The following is an 18,672-nucleotide window of genomic DNA, read 5'->3' on the forward strand; positions in this document are numbered from 1 at the left end:
CGAAAAAATGATAAAAAAAATTTTTTTCATATAGTATTTAATTCTACTCACAGAAAATTAAAAGGCATTAAAATAAGCTGTAACGATTATTATTTTAATCCAATTTTGCTTATTTTAATCCATTTTGGTATTAAAATAAGCAAAATTGGATTAAAATAATAAGCGTTGCAGCTTATTTTAATACCTTATAATTTTCTGTGCTAACTTAAACAATAAGAAAATGACAATAATAAATTAATTAATTACTGCATTTCAGTAAAAACATAATTTCTAATTTTATAAACGAGGACAAGCTTCACCAGGACGATTTGGCTCTCTAATTTACATTAAAAAAAAATTATAATTATATAATAATAAAATGCTTGGTCTGTCCTTCTGTCCTAACTTGAAGTTGGCCTTTTCTGATTTCACGTGTTTTTTTGAATAGTAATCTTATGACGTGTCAAATTTTGACAATTCTTTTTCTCATTTTTGCCAAAGTTGTATAATTGTGTTTCCAAATTTCGGAATAAGTTTCTTTAAAATTCCAAATTCGAAAATCCAATTCACGAAGCTGAAGTACACAACGTTTACCAACGAAATTTTTTTTAAAGTTGTATATTGATTCAAAAATTGTATACAAATACAAAATGTTTATGATGGAAAAAAAGATGCGCCAGGAAATTTCGTAAAAGATAGTAATTTGAAAAAAATTTATTTTTAAAAATTAATTTTTAAGGTACCAGGGGCCAACGAATACCTGTTAAATATTAAATATAAAAACACAGGCCTCGAATCAACTTAATAACACAAAAAGTCGTTTCAGTCGATTTATATTCCAAAAAAAGTGGATTTGTTTTTTATTTTAACAAAAATATTTTACAGATTTTTAAATAAAAATTTTTTTTTAATAATAATCCTTTTCGAGGGGTTAAAGTTGAAATTTTTAGAAATAATTAAATTTCAAAAGATATTGTTAATTTTCAAACAATTATTAAATTTTACAGAACTAAAAATAATTTATCAAACAATTTTAGGAAAACATTTTTTAAATTTAATTGAATTTTCAAAGATTAGAAATCGAGATTTTTGAAATTAATTGAAATTTTAAGTGATTTTTAATTAAAATTTTAGATGATTTCACTACAAATTTATTAGAAAATGCTGACAAAATACAATAATTTGAAAATCATTTTTAATTGAAAAATGGTTTCAGATAGTTGAATTTTCAAATATTATTAAAATAGTTAAAAATAATTGAATTTTCTTAGAGTTATAATTGAAATTATTAAATTTCAAAAAAAAAAAATTTTCGATGGAAAATTTTAGAAATAATTAAATTTTAGATGCTTTTAAATTCAAATTATTGAAAATTCAATTAAGTTTGAATTCAAATTTTTGAGAATAATGAAATTTTATTTGATTTTAAATTTGGAAAATAATTGAATTTCAGTTCATTTTGAATTGAAAATTTTGGGAAATAATTGAATTTTAATTGAAATTTTGGATAATAATTTAATTTAAGTTCATTTTTGATTGAAAATTTGGATAATTAATTTTGAATAGAAATTTTAGAAAATGATTGAATTTTATTTCATTTTAAATTGAAAACTTGGTAAAAAATTAAATTTTAAATTCAAAATTTTTGATAATTATTGGATTTTTAATTGATTTTGAATTAAAATTTCGGGTAATAATTGAATTTTAGTTTATTTTGAATTGAAATTTTTAAAAAATAATTCAATTTTATTGTGATATTTTTTTTTTAAATTATAAACAATTGTTAAATTTCATAAAAATTTTAATTGAAAAATAATTTTGATATAATTGAATTTGTGATGTATTTCATTAAAATTATTAAAAATAATTAATTTACTGAAGAATCATTTTAGTTGAAAATTTGTTAAATAATTGAATTGAAGAAGATCTGAAGAAGATCTACATTTTATACTAAAAAAAGGTATTTTATTTACATTTTTTTTTCAAATGTAAAAAAAAATGTCGCATTTTATTAAAATAAGTCGATAAAAGTCGTATTTTTGAAAAAAGTCTGAAAAAATCGTATAATCCGAGGCCTGTAAACGCATATAATTTTCATTATTATCATTTAATATGTATAATAATATTGTAATAAATTAAATTATTATTGATAATATTAATCTTTAATTTCTTTATAACAAACAATTAAATACTCAATTTGGCGCGCTTGCGCGCGTTTAATTTTGCTAGTGTTATGAATAAAAGTGGCTATTAGTTTTTGTTTGTAACCACAGAAATTAATTTTCCACATTGAATTTAAAAATAAAATTATTATTATTATTATTATTAAATTATTATTTAAATTATTAAATTTAGAGGAGAAGGATAAATAATTTTGACGAATGTTCTTCAGTAACAATGACATATTTAATAACCGGCTCAACAATGTTACAGTGTCATAGGTTTTTAATTACATACGCAATTTCGATATTTTTGTTTTTCATTAAATATACATACATACATGAGTGTCCATGTGCGTATCATGTGTCGCTTTGTTAAAATGATCGTATGTGTATATAATCAGTGTGTATGTATAATATGTGTGTGTGTGTGTTTGTGTGTGCTTACCGAATTTCTTAAATTATATATACTCGCATTTTCTTTTTTTTCTTTTTTTTTTGTATTGCACACGACAGTATGACATAGGTTAGATATTAATTCTTACTATTTTCTTTTTTTTTACGTGGGGATAAGATATGTGTGACACGTGTGCGGAAAAACAATCACTGCATTGGCCGATATATTTAACCCACTATCTCACAAATACTTTTCTTTTTATTTCCACTAATTATATTTTTGAGAATATCTATCTACGACTACTTTACACTTTTAATATATATTTTTTCTTTTCTTTTTTTTTCAATATCAAATATTCTTCTACTTCTAGATTTTTATATAGTATACAAATTATTATAATAACATTAGAGTAGTAATTAATATTACATGTATAAATTATTGTCAATTAAAATAGAAAAAGAAAAATGTAAACCTTTTTTTTTAATGAAGTACAATATCTTTATATATATATAGTCGATTATATTTGTAAGTTTTATTGTGAGTTAGTGGGTTATTTTTTTTTTTCGCCTGACTGGAAGTATATGTGTGAAAAATCATTACGGTCATCTAGAGTTAATACCCTAGATCTAAATATTTCAATGCTATCTATACTTTCCCTGTGCGACGAGGGTCGTTCTTTTATTTTTTTTTTTAAATCAGCCCAGTTATTTTGATTTCCGCGCGTCGCGTCCTCTACGAGAGATACTTTCATCGTTGACTTTCATTATTATGGCAAGGATATAAACCTTTCCGAACAAATAAAAAGGAGCTTTTATTAAACAAACTTATAGAATATATATATATTTTTTCAATAAAAACTTCACGCTAGCTAAACACAATATTGCGCCTTTATTTATTTTTTTTTATCATCGCATAAATTTACCTTGAAAAATTGCTTGTTCAGAAAAAATGACAGTGATTTTTTTTTTGGTGCTCAATGACAAATTATTACAGAAGATCGAATTTTTTGAGTCAAAAAAACTTCCTTTGATTTAAACATTTTTTTTAATTGGAAGAAAATTTTTTTTATAGAAATATGTTTTAGTTCGCTTTTTATAACAGAGAATTTATTTTACAAAAAATTTACTCTTAGAAATATATTTACCGCACTTATTTTAGAATATTTTATTGCAATTTATTTTCTAAAAAGAAGAAATTTTTTTTTTAAACAGATGCCAAGAGTATATAAAAAGTAAATTTTTTTTTGTTTTCTTAAAAAACAACTGATAATTTTAACGAAATTTCTTTATAAATGCTGAATCATTTTTCTGAATAATCAATTTTTCTAAAAAAAAAAAAAATTCGATACATTTGCGTGTATGTTACAAGGTAGGCGAGTGCAAATGCAAGTCATCATACAGAGACGTTTTTCAATCCCTTTACTTGTAATGATAATTTTATTTTGACAATATTTACAAGAGATAAAAGAAGATAGGATTACTTATAATATATTAAATATTATAATATAATATTATAATATATAATATTTGTCTATCTATAAATATATATATATGCATTATATTGATATGTATGTATGTACTTGTATCTGCAGCTTATAATATTCGTATCATGTTTTACATATGTATGTATAATTTATTCCTGTAACTGTTTAGCATTTTTCATATGCACCAGGAAAAAAGTAATCTCATTTTAAGAGGAAAATTCCTCTTTTTATTGAATTTTTTTTATTATCCTCTCATAATGAGAGTAAATCCGTTTAAAAATAGAATTTATTATTTTTTTGAAAGCGGTATTCCTCTTCGATTAAGAGTTCGGGTTTAGAATTTTAAATGAATCAGCTTTTTTTCAATATGAGAAAATTTTTGAAATGGTAAAATTAAAAAAAAAAAGAAAAAAATTACATTAAAATGAGAGGAATCCACTAAAAATGAGGTTTACTTTTTTCTGGGTGTATATTTCGATCGAATTCATTCTTCTTTTTTTTATACTTGTGGTGACTACGATATTAGAATAATACACTGATAATACGGGAGATAAAAATATCTACAGACTTCTACGTGGAGTCAAAGTTTTCGGTATTATATATATATATTTTTCTCTCTTTTACTATCCCTTAATATGGAGGCCAGCTCATTGGAATCGTGAATCTCAAGAAACGGCAAATTACTCACACATTCCATTCTTTCCTTATACTTGTATAAATCGATCTATATGAGCGCAAAAAAAAATTGCTCAGTATGCGCGAAGCTATTTTAATTAAACTATATTTTTAAGGAGAGGTTTTTTTTTTTATAGATTTAGCAAATTATTCATATATAGCGGATAAGAACTCTTAAAGTCAGGCACTGTAAACTGAACGCGTTCAACACGATATTTTTTTTACTTATTACGAGTAAATAGATATAATTGAAATTCTTTTTGTATTTTTTTCCAAAATTAGCTTTTTGGTTCTTGTTTTTTTCTCTTTTTTTTGAATTTTTAAAATTTTTGTACTCTCGAATTTTTTTTTTCCAAAGTGAAACCAATTTAATTTTTACTCCAAATACTAAATTTTGGTTAAATTAAATTAATTTAAAAATAAATAAAAATTTTTAATCAAATATTCAACGGAATTTAAATTAAGTAAAATTAAAATTTTTACTTTTGTTTGAATAATTTAACAACTTTTTTTTTAAAATTGTTACATTGAAATTCTATTAATTTGTTTGGAATATTTTTCATGTAAAATATTTAGAAGAATTGAACAATTACAAATAGATTATTAATACATAGTTTTTTTTTTGTGTTAATAATTTTAGTAATTGAAAAATTATCGGAATATATGTACTCTATAGAATTTTTTTTTATTTTAAAAATGCCCAAAATAATTTTCTTTTTAAACAAAGATTTTCTTTTTTATTTTAATTAATTTAATGCGAAATGTTGTTTATTTCGCGATTTTCTTAATTTATTGACTATTGAAGGTAAGAATATTAATATTACTTGACTTATTCGTAACAACTGACTTTTGCAAAAACTTTTAACGAATCAACTTACATTTCAACATATATTATTTATTTTACATATATATAATATATCTTTTTTTTATATTTATTATGATGCTTAAAATTAATTTTTTTATTTGTATTTTTCGACAGGTAATTAAGCAATCAAAAAAAAAAAATAATAAAAAATGAAAAATTTCGAAATAAAAGATTTTTTTAAAAATCGCGTACAAAATTTTATTTAATATTATATAGGCCGTTGCATTTAACGAGCATTTTTATTTTAGTTTGATAAAATTTGAAAATACGACTATAGCAGTACATATATAGAAACAAAGTTTACAATTAAAAATTTTTTTTAGAAGAAAAATTAAAAAAAAATTAATTGAATAAATTTGCAAAAGTTTAATATATTACGTTCAAGTCTCAATAAGAGATATGATAATATATATATATAAGTATATATAGTTTAACATTTAAAATACGCCTAAAAGATACTAAAAATATTGCGCACCTTTTGAATTCGAGTATATAAATGAAATTTGAACAAGACGGAGAATAAAATTAAAAAAAATCTCTATAAATTTTATAATTGGAAAAGGATATTCACAAAAATACAGATATGTTCCTCTCAAGATATGCTAAATTATCGCGATTATATTTAATTATACATAAACACGACGATACTTTCATAATGCCCGATTTACAATCATTATTATTCATCCAATTAAAAGGAAAAAAAAAAAAAGTATTTTTCTTTCTTTTATTTAAAAATAATTTTCTATTTGATTAAAAAAAAGTATTTGAAATAGATATTTGACCTGAATTCCTTTATCTTTAGTAAATGTAAAGAAAATATGAATAAGAAATAAAATACTTTATTCATTCGTATAAAAAAAAAAATTCCCTAACATAAAGTTTGTCTTTGAAAGTTTCTTTGATATATAAACTCTGACTGTCGTTAATAAATTCTTGATAATGAAAAGATATATATTTTTTATGCGCAATAAACAATTTTTTTTTATGCAATTATATTTGAAATATTAATTATTGAACTAAATTTTAATATTTTGCAAATTATTTATATTCCAAAGAAACAAAAAAAAAAAATTTAGGTATTCATTTAATTACGCGTGTACAAAAAATATATTTTTTATTTTTAAATTAAAGAATTTACTTTTTTTTTGAAAACATTTTCGATTAGAATGAATTTTTTTTTTTTTTGCTATCAGTTCACAAATATGTCAATGACTATATATCACTGTCGCGATCGCTTTTTTTTCTTATTCCCTAAACTTAACGACTTATATTCTAGGTTTTTGGATTCCCTCTCAGGAATCCTGATGATATGTTATCTTGGTTCAGCAACGAATCGATTAAAATTAAAATCTATAACGAAAACAAAATTTACTATAACGGACGAGAGTCCCTTGCTGACTGGGAGCCATCGTTTCACGTTTTTCTAGTAATTATATTTTATATAATATATAATATTTGATATATTATACATTATATATAATATTATATTATATTTATATATATATTTATATTTATATCTGATCCTCTATAATTTGCCTTGAAGTTGTATAACCACCACAACCTTTTACTGTCTCCCGATTGCAACCGTTTTTTTAAACAAAGCGTAGTTTTTTTTGGTCAGCACCATATTCGATTAGAGATCATCACTTTATTTGAACTTTCACACTTAATTATTTTTTTTGCTAATTTTTTTCCTCTTCTAGAAAGCTGTTGTTATTTTCCGCTTCCTTCCCGTGGATCATAATTTTTAAAAAAAGTATTTGAAAAATAAGTTTTCTATTTTTTATATTTCAAATTCCTATATTCTTTCTACCGTAATTATTTCGATTTTTTTTTCTTGTTATTCCGTTTTTGTTCTTTAATAATTTTTTTGTAATTCGACAATTACGAAAATTTTTCATATCATTCTTTCATTTTTCAAAATAACGAATTAAAAGAGAAATTCAATTTTCATTTTTATGATCCATATATTTTTATCTACAATTTTAAATTTTGAATTAGCTTTGTAATTTTCTACTATTCCTTGATGATCTTGATTCCATTTTTTTTCTTGATGACCCTCATATTATTATTATTATTATTATTATTATTATCACCTAATTCCGCACTCGCAAAAAAGAAAAACACTATTCATTGTCATTTTAACTAGTTAATAAATCACAATAATCCTTTGTTGTCTTCATCGTCACAACCCTTCTCCCTCACCGATTTCTTTCACATCACGAATTCATTCACGGACACACGATTTTAATATTAAGGCAAAATAAAAAAAAATCCAACCAAAAAAACCAGAATTTTATCAATTCGCGCACTCGTGTTTCTCGGAATTCGCGAGAAAGTGTGAGAAAGAGAGAGAGAGAGTAAGAGCGTTTTCTGGATGATGATTTTTGGAAGCCTGCCTTGAAGACTAGTCTAGGACCTCGAATTGATCCTTCAGCGAATAATAATAATAATTTTTTTTTTTCAACAGTCGGAAATGGTCTATAAGAAGACTCATTTGCTCACTTTTTTTTTATAGTCAGCTATTGTAAATTTTTGTTTGTGTTTACTGGAACATTCCAGCTCTGAATGGATTACTGTCACCACCAGCTGGCCTCGAATCTGGTTCCTGTGCTTTCCTAAATGGATTAACTTCAGGTTGTTGTTGTTGTTGTCCTCTCTGTTGGGATTGGTCGTATCCTCTCTGCCCTCCATAACTCGCAGATTCATCATATCCTGATGATTGTTGTTGTTGCTGTTCATAAACATAACCCTGTCCAGATTGTTGACTATAACCGCTCTGATAATCCTGACCATATCCAGTTTGATTATATTGTGTACTCTGATAATTTGGATCCTGATCAATGTTCGTCTCCATTCGACCTTGCGTCAAATGATTACCCACCTCACCTGTAATTGGCCTTTGCTCCTGCAATGCATACGTTTGATATTCCTTGTCAGGTGGATCTTGCATAAGAACATTCGCCTCATCCTGGAAGGGTTTGAAGTCATAGATGTGCTTTAGATTATAAAGAACCGGCGCATAAGCAAGATTAGTGAAAGCAATGAAGAAATTAAGTGCCGTAAATCCAATAGCTTCGACAACACCACCGGCAATAATTGGACCCACAGCATAGGCAACACTGTACGAAATATCAGCAATTGCGTAAATACTTCCGTACACCGAGACGTATCGCACGTCCACAAGATAGCCAAGTGTTGGTAAAAGTGCCGTGTCAATGAGGGCAATTCCAAAACATATGCCACACAATGGAATCATTAGCATTTTATAGGATGTAGAAAAGGGAATAATAAAGCAGCAAAGTCCCTCGAGTGCTAAACCACCAGCTGCCATCAACCACTGATGCTGGGGATATTGTTTAGCCATTTTGACAGTGATCATAACACCAATGACATGTGGAACAAAAGCCGGTAACCAAATCATTCCCATTTTCCAATTGTCATGGGTAATGTGATCCGTCATCCAAAGCGATATTGTTGGTTCAAGAAAAGCGAGCGCCACATTTGACATCATTAACGCTCCCGCGCAAACTGCAATATACGGATCCAAAAGAAGTCTCCAAATAGGAATACTCGGTGGTTTATCACGATGACTATTGATGATTTGTTCCTTGATTGGTTTCATCACCAATAGCAACATCATTCCATCGGCGAGACTTACAAAAGCAAGAATTAGAAACGGTACTTCCTTGCCTGCAAATTGATACAATGAACCACCAAACGGTGGTGCTACCAAACAACCAAAACTGATGAAAGCCAAAGCAATGCCAAGTGCTTTTGTTCTCTCAGCTTCCTCGGTGAATCGATCAGCGATCATTGCAAGACCGGCAGTGTCAGCGAACGCAGAGCCAACACCCTGAAGACTCCTAGCGAAAAAGAGAACACCATAGCTACGACCGCAGGTGAAGAGTGCCGTTGAAAGGAATAAAATTGTTAATCCAACCAACATGGGCAAATCGTAACCGATCTTATCGATAAGAGCACCAGAGAAGGGATTCACCATGAGTTGAACTATTGCTTTTGAAGCAAATAATACACCTGTTGCTCTATCCTGACCGTGATGTTCTTGTGGTGTCGTCGAATTCGCATAATCACTGTCATCTCCAAAGGCACCGATATACTTTAAATAATCCGGGATTATAGGCACAATCACCATATAGAGCATGTTGTCCAAAAGTAGCGCTATGCAAACAATCACAAGGATCAATTTCCGTTGAGCTTTAGGCTCTTCGAGTTTCTCGAAAATCATCTCCTTCAGCTCCCTAACGCTGATGTTGATCAAAGGAATATTGGTATCCATTTTGTTGATTTAGGTATTTTTTTTTTTTTTTTTTAATCAGATTAAAATCAAGATACCTTCTTGATTAATATGAGTTAAGCAATATCATCTCGTGCTCCTGGAGCAATCAGGCCGGGCCAGGGGTAACCTACAACAAATCACCGTCACTCGGTTAGCGAGTATGAAATTAAAGGCTCAAATTTTTATTTTTTTTTCAAAATTTTACTCCATTATTTTCTTGAATGAGAAACGAGATTTTTTTTTACTTTTGGAGGAGCCCTAGCCCGGCCTGGTGAGCGCAATTTCTTTATTTAAAAAAAAAAAAAAAAAACAAAAAAAATTTTGGTGACTCTCACCCAACCCCAAAAATGTCCCACGATGTCGCAATCACTGTACGAGTCAAAATTCTTTTGACTAGATAAATATAATTTTTTTTTTTTTTTTTTTTGTTCTTCTGTGGAGGAAATTCAGGTGTTTTTTTTCCCCTGTAAGGCCGCAGCACCGGGTGAAGGCTCCCCCCGTGTACTCGTAATAAAGTAATGGAGTTTTGTAAAACTGATCATGAATAATATTATTGATTTTTTTTTATATATATGGCCATGAGATAATTAATCACTTCTAAATATATAAAATATGGACTACAAATTTTTTTTTTAATTATATATAATGAAAGTAGAGAATTAAAGGGATTTTTTAAAAACTAATTTTAGATTATAATTAATATTTTAAAATGTATCATAAATTGCAGTTGGGATTTATTGTAAATATTGGTGGAAAAAAATAATTATAAAATTTTATAAATGTGCTAAAAAGCATAGTTTTTATGGCAGAAATTTTAAGTATTAAAAGAATTTGAAATTTAGTTTTTTGATTTTTCTAATGTTTAGAATTTCTTACATAAAAATTTTGTTTTGTGTACTATTTCTAAATCGTTAAATATTTTTACAAAATTTGATATTTATATTATTATAATTATTATTATAATTATTATTATTATTATTATTATTTATATTATATTATATTATTTATATTTTATTATGTATTATTTATAATATTTTTATTCATTTACAATATATTTTTTACCCCTAAATCTGCACTAAGAAAAACAATTGGTTGCGATTACCATTTCGTTAGTAAGAGTATTTTTGCTAATTTATATTAGTTACTGTTACCATATAGTTAATGAGCCTAACCATTTCGTTAGTAAGATAACTAATTAAGTAGTTATGCTAACAAACTAATTAGTTAGACCAACTAATAAAATAGTTATGCCAACCAATAAAAATAGTGATCACAACTAATAAATTAGCAGCAGTAAATTTATTAACTAAAAATGGTAATCATAACCAATCTTTTTTCTCAGTGTGAATTAGTGAAAAGTTGTCTATTAATTCAAATTTGTAAAAAAAATCTACTAATTTTTAGTAAATTATTACTACTTGATTTAGTAGTCAAATTTTTTACTTTTAGTTATTTTTTTACATTTTAGATTTAGTGAAGAAAAAACTAAAAATTGGTGAATATTTTTTTACTAATTTAAATTATTAAACGACTTTTTACTAATTTGAATTTAGCAAGCATTTTATTTATTTTAATCTTTATTGTAATTTATCATCTTTAATTTTACAGTTTTTATTTATTTAAATAAAATCAAATCCCACAATATAATTAATTTATATCGATTTATTGAAGAAATAGTTTTATTAATTACCAATATTAAATAGACAAAGCGAATTATATAATTTGTTGTTCGAATATAATTATAAAATCTAAAATTATAAAAAATTTATTTTCGCCCCTAAAACAACGCGTAAATATTCTAAAATTGGGACAATGGGAAAATGTTAATTAAACATGACCATATTAATTATAAAGTTTACATATTTTTGAAAGACATGAAAAATTTTTACATAGTCGAAAATATAGTATTGAAAATATTAAATTATATAATAGTAAAATATAATGTATATAATATATTACATTTATTATTATATTACATATTATTATTATATAAATATAATATTATATATAGTTTGTTATATTATAAATTGATGATTAGGAGGTTAAATATTTTTGATCGGCCTTGAACGATTAGGAAAAAAAAAAATTATAAATATTAAATTTTTTTTTCTGTTTTTTCAAAAACTTACCGGAATTGGTGGCAAATTTTTGCCGGAGGGAATTGGCGAAGCGTTGGGGACCCGCGAGGGTCGGAAGTCCGGATAGCAAACCACTCAAAGTGGCGGCTACGTCCGGCCCTTCTTCTTCTTTCGAGTCGTTCGCCGACTCTTTAGTTCCTCTCGACCCTGGACCCTCCACCTTTCCAGCCGAGTCCTCTACCGAGCCTGAAATAGAGAAAAAAAAAAAAATTCTTTTATTAATTCATTTGTCAGAGGAAATTTAATTAAAACAGAACTTAATTTTTTTTAAAAATTCACAAAAAGCACATTTCTTTAGCTTGAAAATTATAAATATAATTAATGGAAAATTTTATGATTGTGGTTTAAAAAAAAAAAAAAATTGGACCAGTGAAAATTATTTGTTTTTTGAATAATTTCTCATATAGTGGAAAAACATCTTTAGACATAACCTGCTTGTTTATTGGGGTCATTGAAATATATCGATTTACAACCTATGGATAAAAACGTCGAATTTTTTATTAACCTCAGTTCTGATGTATTTAGAGTAAAAAGTTTTTGCTTCCCCTTGAAAGAAAGTTTGACCGATTAGAATTTTTCACAAAGAATAAATAATCAATTATTAATTTTTTTTAATAATTATTTATTCAAAAATTATACAAAAAACTTTTTACCTATCAGGAGTGTAATTTAGTTTTAAATTTTCATTTCAAATAAATTAGACAAATTTTAATTCAACAAAAGATGAAGTTTTCTGAAATATAATTTAAAAATATTTAAATTTTAGTTTAGAATAAAATTTTTTTTGTTGAATTTCAAAATGAAAAAATAATTACACAAAACTGTATTTGCGATAGAAATTATTATTTTTAGCTGAAAATCTATAAATAAGAAAAAGAAAACTTAATGAATATCTTATATATTTGAGTAAAAAAAAAAAGTGAGACATTCATGTGTACAATTTTCTCAAGGTCGTTCTACTTTAGATACTAATAAAGCTATTCGTGGTATATAAACAGAGAGTGTATACTTATAGTTTATCTACCGCCTCTTTGCTTTCCAAGCACATGCACTCGGGAAACTTGATCCTTATCCCTTATATTCGATAAAAGGATTTGTCAAATTGAAAAATTTCAAATTAATTTTTTTTTTATCAACATGAGAAAAAAAAATACCGCGTTTCTTTTTAGAATTTACACCAAGTTATTTTTTTAAATTATACGCGTTAATAATAATATGAAAAAAAAGGGAAAAAAATTATTTTACAATCAAGTACTAAAGGATATATAAGTTCAGTATTTTATGCTAATAATTTTTATATAAAAAGTTTCCTGTGAAAAATCTTTTAAAAAATTCTTAAACTTGTTTATAAAGAATCTTTGGTAAAAAAAATTTAAGAATCTTTAACAAATAATTTTTTTTTAAAGAATCTTTTATGAAAAAAATTTGCTATGCACAGAATTTTCTTGGGATGAATTTATTATAAAAATTGTAAGAGAATTTTTATTTTATAAAAATAGCTTTTCAATGAACAATTATTTGAATATTGATATTTTAATATTAGCACTTTTGTAATGTTAGATAAATAATAATAAATTTTAAATTATAAAGTAAAAATAATTTTTTATAAATTTTGTCCTTCCCGATTCTTTCCGTCGGCAATGAAAAAATTAATTCTTGTATTGTAAAATAATTTTTTTACTTTATTTAATCTATTTAATTCTTGCTTTAATTGAATTATTTTCGATTTTCTTCCTTTTTCAAAGAGGGTAGAAAAAACACTTTCAGGAGGAATTTTTCTTCATTTATAAAATAGACAAACATAATTTATTTATTTAAAAATGTTAATAAAAATTACAATTATTAATTATATAATATTAATTGCTGATAGTAATTTTTGTTTCGGTGAATGTAAAGTAAAAATAGTTTTTTACGGTAGAATTACATGAACTACCGTGCCTTGATTAGAGAAATTTTTCAAATCATCAATAACTACAAAATATCATCATAATTTGCTTTTATTTATTTAAAGTTACGTAATGATTTTTTGTTGTCAACTAAGCCAATTGTTTTTTTTTTAAGCCATTGCTTAAAGTGCACAAAGTGAATAAGTAAAAACCGTGAAGTACAATTATTTTTTAATAAAATTTTATTTTTAAATTATATTTTTTTAATTTTAAATTAAAATTATAAACAAATAAATAAATTAAACAAAAAATTAATAACAGTGTTGAATAATTAAATAAAATTTATGATTGTAATTAATTTTTTAAGTAGAAAACAAATAATAAAAACGAATAACAAAATAAATATATAAATACAATAAATAAAGTATATTTATTAATATAAACAATTAAATAAAATGAATTTTTTATTATTAAAATTGAAATTTAATTCCACTTGAAAAGAATTACGAAACTAATTATTCAATAAAAAAATAAAAATGTAAATAGTCCAATAACAATACAACAATAATTTGAAAATATACAAAATGTGTAAACAACAATCACAGGTGAAATTCGTAAAAATCAACACGAAAATTGTACAAATACAAAAAAATAAACACACCCTTAGATAACAACAAAGCAAAAAAAGAAGTTTTTTTTTTTGAAAAATTGACCAATTAATAATTTTTAATAAAACGTGAATTAAAAGAAGGAAGTATTGGGATTGTATATGATGAAGGGGTATGGGAAGAAGGGGTATGAGGACACAATGTAAGTGCATAAAGAATAAAAGATGAATAGGAAAAAAATTTTAATTTTTTTTGTAAAACTCACGCAGACCGAAGGGCTCCCGATGTGCAGGGGCGTCTCGACGTGTCTCTCCGTCGGGGTTGCTTTGGAACGTCTGCTCTCGGAGTTCTCCCCGCCACTTCCATTCGTCGTGCACCCCCACCCCACCTTGTCGTGGTGAGCAACCCCCTTCCCCCGCTTAGGGGGTAAAAAGATCCGGAGAACATTTTACGCGCAGACGCCCTTGCCATGGTTCCTAGGATTGGCGGCCGTGCGTCAGCCCCCACAGTTCTCCGCGCCGCCACACCACTACCCTCGCTGTCATTTTCCACCCCCCACCCACCCCCGACCCTTTAACCCACCCTTCCCACCCCCCCCCGTTACCCACCGCCGCTCATCGTCCCGCAACAACCCCCAGGAATAGGAAGAGAGCCAGGTATAGCCTGTATAATGCCGCGACGGTCGATGCTGCACGGTATTTCTGGCCCCAGGTCGATAGCTCACCTGTAACCTGTGACGCTCGGCTGCCAACCTCGTATACAAAACGCAAAGAAACAAAACGCGATAGTACAATGACAAGAGTTACCCTTCAAAATTCCTTATCAAATTTCAATGGAATTTGGTGTCAACGAATTTTTGGGGTACTTTTTTGACTGTAACTATCAAAGGGTTGTATTATTAATGATTCCCCCCCCCCTTTTTTTTGGTAAAATTTGTTTTGGAGGTAACTACAAATTTGATAGTGAACTTTACGGGAAATAAATACTGATATTTTTTTATAAAGTTTGTCAAAATACTTCTGAGAAAAGTAGGAATATAACGTTTTTGAGTTACAGTATGAAACTTAATTTTGTAGTCAAATTGTACTGTAGAATTATATAGAACAAGATTTTTGTAGTTTGTAAAATTTTATAAAATTCCTGTCGAATTCTATACGGTACAATATTTTGGTAATTTGTAGAATTTGTAGAATTTTTGTGTTTGTGAAATTTGGTAAAAATATCTATAGTACAATTTGACTATAGAATTCGCGGTTTTTCTACTAATTGTAAGAATAAGAACTTTTCGGAAGAAAAATTTAACAATTTTAAACTAATATTTTTATTGTAAAACAGTTCAAATCTGACGTATAAAAATTACCAATTTTTAGTAGAAAACTACGAATTTTGTAGTCAAATTGTACTATAGAATTCATTAGTACAATATTTTTATAATTTGTAGAATTTGCGAAATTTTTTGTTAAAGTCTACAGTACAAATTTCGGTAATTTGTAGAGTTCGTAGAATTTATGCATTTGGAAGATTTGCTAAATATAACTATAGTACAATTGGAGTACAGAGTTCGCACTATTTTCTTCTGAAAATAAGCAATTTTCAAATGAGAGTTTTAATGAATTTAAATTAGTACCTTTTCTAATAAAACTAGTCTAAATATTCCATATAATAGTTACCAGTCTTTCTAGTACAGTCAAATTGTACTATTAATTTACAGTACTATCGCACTATTTATATCTAAGATAGTCAAAATTTTCTATTCAAGAATTACATATAATAATTTTTTGGAGTTCCATACCAAAATTGCTAATTTTTAGTAGAAAACTAAGAATTTTGTAGTCAAATTGTACTATATAGAATTCTTTAATACAAGATTTTTGTAGTTTGTAGAATTTGTAAAATTCGTGTCGAATTCTACAATACAAAATTTCGGTAATTTGTAGAATTTGTTGAATTTTTTATTTGGGTAAAAATATCTATAGTACAATTTGACTATAGAATTCGCGGTTTTTCTACTTTGTAAGAATAAGAACTTTTTGGAAGAAAAATTTAACAATTTGGAACTAATACTTTTATTGTAAAACAGTTCAAATCTGACGTATCAAAATTGCCAATTTTTAGTAGAAAATTACGAATTTTGTAGTCAAATTGTACTATAGAATTCTTTAGTACAAGATTTTTATAATTTGTAGAATTTGCGAAATTTCTTGTTAAAGTCTACAGTACAAATTTCGGTAATTTGTAGAGTTCGTAGAATTTATGCATTTGGAAGATTTGCTAAAAATAACTATAGTACAATTTGACTACAGAGTTTACTATTTTATTCTGAAAATAAGTAATTTTCAACTGAGAGTTTTTTAATGAATTTAAATTAGTACCTTTTCTAATAAAACTAGTCTAAATATTTCATTTAATAATTACTAGTCTTTCTAGTACAGTCAAATTGTACTATTAATTTACAGTACTGTCGCACTATTTATATCTAAGATAGTCAAAATTTTCTATTCAAGAATTACATATAATAATTTTTTGGAGTTCCATACCAAAATTGCTAATTTTTAGTAGAAAACTAAGAATTTTGTAGTCAAATTGTACTATATAGAATTCTTTAGTACAAGATTTTTGTAGTTTGTAGAATTTGTAAAATTCGTGTCGAATTCTACAATACAAAATTTCGGTAATTTGTAGAATTTGTAGAATTTTTTATTTGGGAAATTTGGTAAAAATATCTATATAGTATAATTTGACTATAGAATTCGTGGTTTTTCTACTGAGAATAAGCAATTTTTAAATGTGACATGTAAAAAATTTAAACTAGTACTTTTTTTTATAAAACTTAGTTCAAATCTTCCACATCAAAAAACTGCGAATTCTACAGTCAAATTGTACTATTAATTTATAGTACCATCGCACTATTAATATCAAAGTTAATCAAAAATTTCTAACAAAGGATTTAACATTGCAATTTTCTGAAAATTCCATACCAGAATGGTCGTTGTAATTACTGTAGTCAGTACTGTATTCAATACGAATTTTGTAGTTAAATTTTACTGTAGGATTAGTACAACTTCAATATGCACAAAAATTAATCATAATATTTTAAGTTAAATATCAAAAAATATTTTTTTGAATTATATTTAAAAATTATTAATTTTAAGTAGAAAACTGCGAATTTTGTAGTCAAATTGTACTATAGAATTCAAGATTTTTGTAGTATGTCGAATTTTTAAAATTCTCGTGAAATTTAACAGTGCAAAATGTCGATGATTTGTAGAATTAATGCATTTGTAAAATTTGCTAAATATATTTGTAGTACAATTTGACTACAGAATTCGCTATTCTCTACTGCTCTTTAAATCTGAATTAGTAAAAATGTTTACTAATTAAAATTAGTGACTCACTTTTTGCTTCTGAATTAGTAAAATTTTACTAATTATTAGTAACTTTTACTAACAATTAGTAAAATTTAACTAATTCTAAAGCAAAAAGTGAGTCACTAATTTCAATTAGTAAACATTTTTACTAATTCAGATTTAGAGAGTGAAAATAAGCAATTTACGGATGAGATATTTCACGATTTAAATTGCTAATTTTATTAGCGAATTATTAATTTTGTAGTCAAATTGTAATGAAAAAAAAAATATATATATATATATAGAAGTTAGTGAATGATTATTTATATTTTCTCATTATTATTGACAATATATCTAATTATTATTGGGAGAATTTAATTTTTATTTTATTTTGCATACTTAAAGAAATATTTTCCATAGGACATAAGGTATCCAACACACTAAGTCAGTAGTAGAAGCCGTGATAGTCAGACACGAACAGACTTAGCCTCATGCATTTATAAAAAGTGAATTGCGAAAAGTTTAAGACTATCCCGCGTGAAAAACGAACTATGGGAAAAAGCTATCAAAAGCTGGCAAAAGATGGGAGAAGATTTTCGCCATTGTTTTTAAGTTTTATCCCATACTTCAAAGAATTGCAAAAAGCTCACAAACCATTGCTTATGAGCCTTTCCCATACTTTTTTTTAATATCATATAACATTGCTAAAATCTTGCCAAAGTATTGCAAAAATATGGGAATAAAATGAAGTCAATTTTTTCTAACTTATTTCTTATTTTTCTCATTTTTTTTCTGAAAATCATTGCAAAACAATGGGAAAAAGATTAAGAAAGAA

General features: G+C 26.0%; 1 protein-coding gene across 1 annotated transcript; it reads right to left on the reverse strand.

Moving 5' to 3' along the window:
- Positions 1-2,614: 2,614 nt before the first annotated feature.
- LOC127284657 (vesicular acetylcholine transporter) lies at positions 2,615-12,131 on the reverse strand. Its single transcript, XM_051310213.1, has 2 exons — positions 11,988-12,131; positions 2,615-9,985 (listed from the first exon to the last, which is right to left on the reverse strand). Exon 2 carries the CDS (start codon positions 9,856-9,858, stop codon positions 8,104-8,106), a length of 1,755 nt encoding a protein of 584 aa, XP_051166170.1. The 5' UTR covers positions 9,859-9,985; positions 11,988-12,131; the 3' UTR covers positions 2,615-8,103.
- Positions 12,132-18,672: the final 6,541 nt, after the last annotated feature.

The sequence above is a fragment of the Leptopilina boulardi genome, unplaced genomic scaffold (assembly GCF_019393585.1).
Source record: "Leptopilina boulardi isolate dan_hultmark-lab unplaced genomic scaffold, ZJU_Lbou_2.1 LbouV2_325, whole genome shotgun sequence".
Lineage (NCBI taxonomy): Eukaryota > Metazoa > Arthropoda > Insecta > Hymenoptera > Figitidae > Leptopilina > Leptopilina boulardi.

What these genes read in the sequence shown, in the direction of transcription:
- LOC127284657 (XM_051310213.1), bottom strand. Translation starts at nt 9,858, where the DNA reads ATGGATACCAATATTCCTTTGATCAACATCAGCGTTAGGGAGCTGAAG.